Source organism: Neoarius graeffei, chromosome 14 (genome assembly GCF_027579695.1).
Source record: "Neoarius graeffei isolate fNeoGra1 chromosome 14, fNeoGra1.pri, whole genome shotgun sequence".
Taxonomy (NCBI): Eukaryota; Metazoa; Chordata; class Actinopteri; order Siluriformes; family Ariidae; genus Neoarius; species Neoarius graeffei.
The window spans coordinates 2,219,182-2,229,866 of NC_083582.1; the positions used below are offsets into that span (position 1 = coordinate 2,219,182).

The window sequence follows — 10,685 nt, forward strand, 5'->3', positions numbered from 1 at the left end:
TCCATCCATCCATTATCCATAAGCGCTTATCTTGTACAGGGTCTCAGGCAAGCTGGAGCCCATCCCAGCTGACTATTGATGAGAGGCGGGGTACACACTTGACAAGTCACCAGATCATCACAGGACAACACACAGAGACAAACAACCATTCACATTCACACCTACGGTCAATTTAGAGTCACCAGTTAACCTAACCTGCATGTCTTTGGAATGTGGGGGAAACCGGAGCACTTGGAGGAAACCCACGCGGACACGGGGAGAACATGCACACTCCGCACAGAAAGGCCCTCGCCGGCCACGGGGCTCGAACCCGGACCTTCTTGCTGTGAGGCGAGAGCGCTAACCACTACACCACCGTGCTGCCCCCATGCAAGGGGCAATTCAGTAATTCACACCTACTCAATTTTATGAGATGCAAACCAATTCTAAATTCCACTACATTGACCCACACAATACTGTTGCCCAAGGCACTGCAAAATGAAGCCCTCCATGTTGGCTCGGGCCCCGACTGGGTGATGCTCCTGGAACAACCAAACAACAATTACAAATTTGATCATTCTAGTTGGCAAGACAGTAGAAGAAAATGTTTGCCTTTGTCCGATTGAGATAAGCCAAACATCCACTCAACAGGAACATACTGAAATATAATAACTAAAAATATTTTTAAGGGAGGGTGGCGTCATGGTTAGTGCTGTCGTCTCACAGCAAGAAGGTCCGGGTTCGAGCCCCGTGGCCGCAAGGGCCTTTCTGTGCGGAGTTTGCATGTTCTCCCCGTGTCCGCGTGGGTTTCCTCCGGGTGCTCCGGTTTCCCCCACAGTCCAAAGACATGCAGGTTAGGTTAACTGGTGACTCTAAATTGAGCGTAGGTGTGAATGTGAGTGTGAATGGTTGTCTGTGTCTATGTGTCAGCCCTGTGATGACCTGGCGACTTGTCCAGGGTGAACCCCGCCTTTCACCCGTAGTCAGCTGGGATAGGCTCCTGCAGGGCTCGAAATTAACTTTTTTTCTTTGTGTCCCCCAGTGGTCCCGAATTCTGTGCTGTATTGTCCCGAATGGAAGCAATAGTGTCCCCATTTTTTTCCTCTCTGAAATAACCAGTGGTTAATATTATCATATGAAGTTACTATTATATTTGTAACTATGCGATTTTGAACCCTTTATATCATTTTTACAATAAGTCACAAGACATAAGCGACACATGTCCTATACATCATCTACTTCAAAATTACAGTTATTGCATTTTCAGTTTATTAAACTTTGGCGATCTCACTGTATGAATAGATACCCGTTTATTTAAAGGGGCCAACTAGCTCATTCAGAAAATGTTTCAACTCCCTACATCTGCAGTACACTTTAGTTGAAAATAAGACCCCTTTTATGTTCATTTCATCGACTTATACCTTGAATATCTTTTGGCATTTATAAGGCCAACTTATAATTTTCACCATTACCGTTATCCATTTTTATGAACTTTCCGTTATCCATTACCGTTATCCATTTTTTATGAACTTTCCGTTATCCATTTTATGAACTTTCGCTGCCGAAACGTGGGTGCAAATGTTAGCAACATCAGCATAGTGCCAGGTCCGAGCCTAGTTGTGCTGCTGACTGACTAAACTTTCTGAACTAGAAAGACACCAAGAAAACTCACTTATTCTGTTGAACGGTATCTTCCGTCAATATCATCCACATCATTCCTGTTGTATTTTATAACGTGTCTAACAGTGTTCATTAAGTTCATTCAGTTGCTAGCGTTGCCTGCAGACCAGGCGATGACACTTTGGATCCTGAAGGTCCCGGAGACGTTATGTCTGGGCTTTCAGTTTCTTCCCCGCGGTCGGTCCGCTTCAACCGCTTAAGCGTTTTTGTTCTGGCAAGAGTCGGCGCAGTGTGTGCGGTAGCAATTCCATTCCAAGTCCATATAATGCGGACACCGGCCGAAGATTCTAGAACAGAATGCGCTGCTCTGTAGCCTACTGATGCAGGTGCATCGAAAGTGTAGCTACTATGTATTTTTCGCTGTTAACGTTTTAAAATTAAAATTGACAAATTAGGTGAATGTCTACGTATGTGTTACGGCTTTGTAAATAATATTAATGTAGAACTTTTTTCTAGATCTATTTTTTTCCATTGTCCCAGGATTGTCCCAGATATGATCATTTTGTGTCCCGATGACATTTTTTATGGTCCCCGGGATGTCGGGACACCGTTAGTTTCGAGCGCTGGGCTCCAGCTCGCCTGCGACCCTGTAGAACAGGATAAAGCGGCTAGAGATAATGAGATGAGATGAGACTACAGTAAACTCAGCTTACTCACAAATTTAAGAGAGGGGGAAAGGGAGGTGAAAAAGAACAAACAAAAAGAGAAAGGCTGGACTTTTGGAAGGACTGGGCTGCAGAGGAGCAAAAATAATTTAAATATAGAAATATATATGAATTTTGTTTTCAGCAAATATCTTTATTCTGGTCACCATGCTGCAAGTGTGCTGTGAAAGTCAGAAGGCCTGTAGAACAATTTACTATACTTCAGGAGGCTCTCCTTCCATGCTAACTGGACTACTACCAATTTAGTCTGATGCCATTTACGTTCTAATTTTTCAGTGGTCTGTCTTCAGGTGTAAGTGTGATCATTATACCAGGGTGCAAGTTGAAAAGTAAAATAAGTGAAAAATTTCCCCTCACACAAACTTCGTGTTGCATCCTGTGGGATCCCAGCCCTGATGCTCAAGTCTGGTCTTATCTAGATCTCCTGTGAAGCTTTGGAAAGCTCTCATCTCATCTCATTCTCTCTAGCCACTTTATCCTTCTAGAGGGTCGCAGGCAAGCTGGAGCTTATCCCAGCTGACTACGGGCGAAAGGCGGGGTACACCCTGGACAAGTCGCCAGGTCATCACAGGGCTGACACATAGACACAGACAACCATTCACACCTACGCTCAATTTAGAGTCACCAGTTAACCTAACCTGCATGTCTTTGGACTGTGGGGGAAACCGGAGCACCCGGAGGAAACCCACACGGACACGGGGAGAACATGCAAACTCCACACAGAAAGGCCCTCGCCGGCCCCGGGGCTCGAACCCAGGACCTTCTTGCTGTGAGGCGACAGCGCTAACCACTACACCACCGTGCCGCCCGCTTTGGAAAGCTTCATTCAAAAAACAAAAACCCACAACCTCTTTGTTTCTGCATTTGTATTTGTTTATAAAGCATCACCTGTTCAATCTGGATCAAGTATTCACACTGATTACATCCCAAACCTCAAACATTACCAGTGACTCTCTTCATTGGGATTGCAAGCTGAGAACTTGCTAGTGGTGGAAGATGTTTATTATTATTTATTATTGGTGGTGACAGACATTAATTACTGCATTTCGTTGCCTTAGTACTTGTCACTAGTCAAATGACTATCAAGTTGAATCTGATCTGATCTAATCTAATCTGTTCTCAGCATCCAGGAAAGCAGTCTGTCCAACACGATAAGTTGAGACCGCAACATTCACTGGAAGAAAACAAAGAGCACCAGATGGTGAGCAACACCACAACACAGAAAGATGTCCATCCTCAGTTTGTCTACATGTCTAGCATGCAGAGAAAAAGGCATTTCGGTTATTTATTTTAAATGCTGGTGATATTTTGTGTGATTTTTTTTTCTCAGGAGAGAAAATCAAATGGAGTAGAAGACCTGTTGCTTCGACTTGGTCTGAAGAAGAAATATGAAGACAAACTTACCAGCACACACTTTCTTGAAATATCCAAATCCACTTTAGAGTACAAAGAGCCCAGTAAAGAGAACGAACTGGTTCATGTTTTCATGCAACGGCTTTTGACAGGAGATTACAGAGCACGACACATCTCTGTCAGAAACGAAACCAACGTACCTAAATCTCTGACAGGAGCTAAAGGAGGTGCTTTTGCTGCTCTTTGTAAAAAACAGGATGTAAAGACTGAAAGGAAACAGGCTGAGATTCACCCAATGGATGTTCAGATGGCAGTGTTCCTTTGTGCAGATCATTTTCTTCAACAAATCATGGTGGCTAAACTGGCACAGTGTCAGTATGCGATCCCTCTGCTGGTACCCAATCCCTTTAGTGGGAAAATTGAATTTCCTTTCTGGACAATGCGGCAAATCAACAAGAGCTGGAAGTCGACTGATGCTTCAGGACAAATCATCAGCGAGACTCGACCTGTTTCCAAAGCAGAAACTCCAATGGTGGCATTCTTCAGGCTTGGGTCTGTTTCCTTATCCAAGTCTCAGCTGATCAACAACCTGATTAATGAGAGGCACAACACATTTTTCCACAGACACTGTCCAGGCAGCAGCAGAAACCGTCTACTGATGGATGGAGTGGTGGAGATCACTTGGTACTGTCCATCTGAGGAAAGCTCTGATCATTTCACTGAATGTGTTGCTTTCTGTAATCTTCATGGTGATTCCAGCAGAGCTGTAACTCAGAGAGAGATACTTACGACCACGGCCTCTGTAAATGTTGTACTTTTGCCTAAGCTTGATGAGGATGATAATCATATGAGACTTGTAGAGGAGCTTTGCGAATCCCTGACACCTCTCATTGTTGTTCTTACTGATGAAGAGAATGATGATGAAGATGATGTGTGTGAGATCGGTACAGGAAAATACAGAGTGGAACTAAAAAGTGGAAGTCAGTCTAATGCATCTAATGTACTCAGAAATATTATCAGGAAATGTCTCTCACAAAAACACAGGACCTTCAATCTTGAGAAAATGACCAACAACTCAGAGGTCAGTGTGGATGAGCACAATGAGGCCTGTAAGAGAGGAAAGGAAGCTGCACAAAATATAATGGGTTTTCTCAAAGGAAAAGATCCACTGAGGGTAAAAGAGAACTATCTGCCCTGCCAGGGAAAACTGTGGCACGACTGGTGCCAAACGAGCAAAGACTTACGGCGACTTCAAAGTAACAACATAGAAAACGAGCTCAGCAACAAGAAAACTAAAATGAAGGATCTCAGAAGGAAACAACAGAAACATGGATTCAGTGACCTCATGAAGTTATTTGTCGATGGTTTGATCAGTGAGAGATTAAACCTGTCAGTCAGTGAGAGAGTGTATTTCCTCAGATGGACTGTAATTGGGCTGACTGAATTCACTTCAGAGAAACTCTCTACCATCCAACAAGAGTATTACCAAAAATGGATAGATGTGCATGATTTGAAAAAAAAGCAAGACAAACCTGAAAAGCAAAAAACTGAACGAATTAATCTGGACAAACTGAAGACTGAAGAATCAAAGTTACAAAAAATATCAAAAGAACTGAATGCTGCTAACTTTGGCTTGGAGCACATGCTGAGAGAGATGGGCCAGATTTATGAAGCCTCAGTCTCTGAAGAAAAAAGCATGAGAGGGAACCGGGTTGGAAACGTGAATAAACTGCCTGAACTTGCTGCTAAGCTCATGATATCTGGGCACCCGATGGAGCTGATGGACGGTGATGCAGCTTATGTTCCTCTAACTTGGGTTTCAGCTGTTTTAGATGAAGTCATCAGGATACTGGGAGACCAGAGAGTTTTTGTGTTGTCAGTTTTGGGAATTCAGAGCTCTGGGAAATCCACCATGCTGAACGCCATGTTTGGGCTCCAGTTTGCAGTAAGTGCAGGCAGATGCACCAGAGGAGCCTTTATGCAGCTGGTTAGAGTTTCTGAGGACATGAAGGAAGAGTGGAAGATTGACTACATTTTGGTTGTTGATACTGAAGGTCTCAGAGCTCCAGAACTGGCTGGAAGCAACACCATCCATCATGACAATGAACTTTCCACATTTGTGGTAGGATTAGGAAACATGACTTTGATTAACATCTTTGGAGAGAACCCAACTGAGATGCAGGAAATACTTCAGATTGTTGTTCATGCATTCCTGAGGATGAAGAAGGTCAGGCTAAACCCCAGCTGCATGTTTGTGCATCAGAATGTTTCTGATATTAGAGCTAGAGAGAAAATCCTGGATGGAAGGAGAAATTTGCAGGAAACACTGGATAAAATGACTAAATTAGCAGCTAAAGATGAAGACGACTGTGCAGAAAATTTCACTGATGTCATTGCATTTGATGTAGAGCGTGATGTGAAGTATTTTTCACAGCTCTGGGAGGGTTCTCCACCCATGGCACCACCAAACCCATGCTACAGCAAAAACATCCAAGGACTAAAGAGAGATATTCTTTCTCGTGCAAAAACTACAGATGGCCTGAAATTATCACAGTTTCAAAAGCGTTTGAAAGATCTGTGGAATGCTTTACTGGACGAAAATTTTGTTTTCAGTTTTAAAAATGCACAAGAGATCTCAGTGTACAGGAGACTGGAGCAGAAGTATGGGAACTGGACCTGGAGTCTGAGGAGTGAAATGATGACTGTAGAAAACAAAATGCTGAACAGAGTAGCCAGTGGAATCATAGAAACAGTCCAGAGGAAAGTTCTGAAAGAAGAAATGGCAGGAACACTAAAGGATGTCCAAAATGCATTTAAACAATATTTTGAAGAAGACAGTGAAAAGGAAACACTGATTCAGTGGAAATGCAGATTTGAGACCCAAATCCAGAACCTCCATGATGATCTAATAGAGGAAGCAAAGAGAAAAGTGGATGATAGCATTCAGCAGAGAAGCATGAGACAAAACCTTGATAAGCAACGTGTGAGCTATGAGAAGACACTCTTTGAAAAGAGCAAAGAGCTTGCTTCAAGACTTAAAAGAGAAACTAACTGTAAAACGGACACAAGTAAGGAGTTTGATTCCATGTGGGAACAATGGGTCTCTGAAATAACTAAACAAGCTCCAAAAATCAAAGATGTTAACATCTCAAATGTAACTGAAGTTGTGGGAGAGGTCTACAAACATGACTTGGTTTCAAATCGAAAGCGTTCTTCAAAGTATAGAGGAATTGGAATTGTCAGTGATTACAGCAGCTATATCCCAACTTCCAAGGGCGCGATGAAAAGGAATATTGACAAATTTTTGTGGAGAAATCCATTTACACCAGAGAACTTAAACCAACCAATACGTGATCTCATTAATCAGGTCACTGAACAAACCAAAAAACAGGTGGAGTCATTTCCGTTCTCAACACAGGGATACAATTCACATTATATTCAACGCATTGCACAGGACGTCAAAACCCAGGTGCAGGAATTTGAAACAAAATTCAAGAAAGATCGAAAGTTATCTGATGATGTCTCTGTCTTTAACCAAGATTTCTATGTCGATCTCTCACTTTATGTGTGTGAACAGTCAGCACAAAGCATCTCAGAGCTTCACAGGAAATTCAGAGAAGTAAATGATCCACTTAATTATTTTGAAAAGAAAAGGGATGAGTATTTTAACATCTTTCAGAAATACTGTGAGGGAGCAACATCAGCAGCGATACTTGGAGACCGGGTTTGCGGTAAACTGAAAGAAGCGATTCTTCAGAGTGTCTACAACAAGATCGCTCAATTTGTGTCTGGACAGATGAGAGAGAAAGCACCATTTAATGGGAACAGAGCTGATCTGGAAAAACACATTCTCAAGTCTTTAGCAGAGCAGAAGGGAGATAAGGATGAGAGGTTTAAAAACTACTTAACGTACACGTGCAATCCTAAAGTCCACTTTGAGGAGTTCATCAAGGCCAGGGTTAAAGAGTTCATGGCAGCTGAAAACCCAAAAGCAGTTTCTGTAATTGAAGAGTGCATTGATCAGAAACAGACCAGCATCATCACTGCTGCAAAAAAGACGACAGATGAAGTCAAACATGTCAAAGGTGATGCAAATCAGTGGCTGGATGTTTTTACTAAGAGCCTTGCAGATGAGTTAGGAGATACGAGAGTTCAGTTGTGTGATGAAGAGTGTAAAGATGGCATTGACTACGATGTTCTTGTGGAAGCCATAAGGAAGGAACTCCCAGCTGTTGTTGAAGAGTTAAAGAAACGTCTCAGTAAGATTTCACACTTTTCCATGGAGAAGTTCAGAGAAAGACCTGATGAGATTCTAATCAAACATTTCTGTGGGTGCTGCTGGAAACAGTGTCCTTTCTGTGGAGCCGTCTGTACCAACAGCCAAGAAGATCATCCTGGAGAACACAATGCTGATTATCATCGCTCCACTGCAGTGAGAGGATCGTATTATGACGGCACAACAGAATTCGCCATAGAGTTTTGCACAACATATGTAGCAAGTGGCCGCTCCTTTTCCCCATCCAGTGAATCTGAGACTCTTGTTCCTTATAAAGATTACAGGAAAGCAGGTGGGGTGTTTGCTGAATGGGGAATCTCCACTGATTTTTCCACGTTAGCTTACTGGAAATGGTTTGTTTGTGAATTTCAGGAAAATCTTGAAAAACGCAATAACAAACAGTTTTGTGGTGACGGGGAGATTCCTGCTGAGTGGAAAGAGTTTACCCTGTCAGATGCTGTTAAAAGTTTAAGAATACATTAATACATTTTAATGAAATGGCACTTTTCTCTGCTTTCTGACACAAAAAACATCTGGATCTGATTGAAGAGAGTCCAGCTTACCTGAATGAGAAGACTTCAGCCACATCCACATCCCACAATACCCAACAACACATTCAGCTTCATGACCAGATTCTAGTGATCTGTACGAGTATCACAGTGGCTGATAATTCATTTCACGAGATATTACTCATTTAACAGGACGACAGTTTTCAGCATTCTTTGCACGTGTTTTATTTTGGATTAATCTATTAATATATGAGTGACTAATTTACTCCATATAGGAAAGTGAGGTTTATTGATTTGTCAAAGATTCTCATAATTATTTTTAATGTAAAGTGGATATAAAAATCTACATGAACTTGTGATTAAAAAAATTAATTAAAATAAAAAACTGAGAATGAAATTTCCAACTTTTACATTTATATAGAAACCAACAAAAATGCAACCAATTTATTCTTTTTTCCCCCTAAAACATTTTGATTTGTTTTTCACTTGGTGGTGGTTACTATATCACATTTAAAGGTGGAAAAAAATCAGACATAATTTCTTTTGTTTTATTTTTTTTACATTTAAAAACCCTGTGATTTTAACAGGGGTGTGTAAACTTTTTATATCCACTGTAACTGTATTGTGAAGAGGCTTTTTGGGTTCCAATAATTACATATTTTGAAATTATAGAATGTTTATCAGATATATTCTCTAATCTTTAAACTAATAGCACAAACTGATTCCTCTGTGGTGGCACGGTGGTGTAGTGGTTAGCGCTGTCGCCTCACAGCAAGAAGGTCCTGGGTTCGAGCCCCGGGGCCGGCGAGGGCCTTTCTGTGTGGAGTTTGCATGTTCTCCTTGTGGGTTTCCTCCAAGTGCTCCGGTTTCCCCCACAGTCCAAAGACATGCATGTTAGGTTAATTGGTGACTCTAAATTGAGTGTGAATGGTTGTCTATGTGTCAGCTCTGTGATGACCTGACGACTTGTCCAGGGTGTACCCCGCCTTTCGCCCATAGTCAGCTGGGATAGGCTCCAGCTTGCCTGCGACCCTGTAGAAGGATAAAGCGGCTAGAGATAATGAGATGAGATGATTCCTCTGTTTATAAATCTGTCTTCAAAACTTTACCTGCAGTTTCACTGTTTGTCCAGTAGATGGAGCAGAGAAAGTTATTCTCCATGGCAGGACAGGAAAGGGTTAAAATCACTGACTAACTTTCTAACTTGCTCTGTGAAATATATCTTTCTGCATTTGTTTTTTTCATATAATATTTCCCTTCTCATGTATCTGTAAGTTTAGTGATCATTAGTGTTAATTAGCCTTTTGATTGTTTTGGAGAATCTGAACCTTGTGAGAAATAAAATCTGGAATACTTTACATTGGACGTTTAATCCTTTTAATCATGTTGTTATCATTCACAATGTCATTCTCTGTGTAATGCAGTCAGATTAATACAGTGGTGGTTTGTCGATAAGGGCAGGTTGTGCAGAGCCCCGCCCTTTATATCATCCATTTAATAAATATTAATCTTCCAGTCCTCATTCACAACTCCATACATTTTAAACTGCACTGAAATATTAATTACCTTATGAATGACCAAAGATTTTTAAAATGTTGCTGTTTGACAGATGTAAACTCGTGTTCTGTCGATTTTCTCGTCTTTCTCAGCGTTGTGTAATCATTGTGCTCTGCGTTCACAGCCCCATTTAGAGTGATTATTGCACCTAGGGGTCAAAAATGGGAATGATCTGAATCACTAATGGTGGTCTACTGGGGAGCGAATCCCAACACCTGACAATCACACCTGGATGAACTTGTTGGACATCCTGTCCCAAAACTACGGGAATTAATGTGGAGTTAACTCATAACCCACAATCACACGCCCACACCCCCATAACCCACACACCCCCATAACTCACACCCCCATAACCCACACATCCACACTCCCATAACTCACACACCCCCATAACCCACACCTCCACACTCCCATAACCCACACCCCCATAACCCACACATCCACACTCCCATAACTCACACACCCCCATAACCCACACATCCACACTCCCATAACTCACACAACCCCATAACCCACACATCCACACTCCCATAACTCACACACCCCCATAACCCACACCCCCATAACCCACACATCCACACTCCCATAACTCACAATCACACACCCATAACTCACACCCACACACCCATAACACACACACCCATAACTCACACACCCATCCCCCAC

At 42.1% G+C, this 10,685-nt stretch overlaps 1 protein-coding gene across 1 annotated transcript; it reads left to right on the plus strand.

Annotated features, from left to right (window-relative positions):
• Nucleotides 1–3,484: 3,484 nt before the first annotated feature.
• On the plus strand, nt 3,485–8,436 carry LOC132898646 (interferon-induced very large GTPase 1-like). Its single transcript, XM_060940365.1, has 2 exons — nt 3,485–3,525; nt 3,655–8,436. Exons 1-2 carry the CDS (start codon nt 3,523–3,525, stop codon nt 8,434–8,436), a joined length of 4,785 nt encoding a protein of 1,594 aa, XP_060796348.1. The 5' UTR covers nt 3,485–3,522.
• The last annotated feature ends 2,249 nt before the right edge of the window (nt 8,437–10,685 follow it).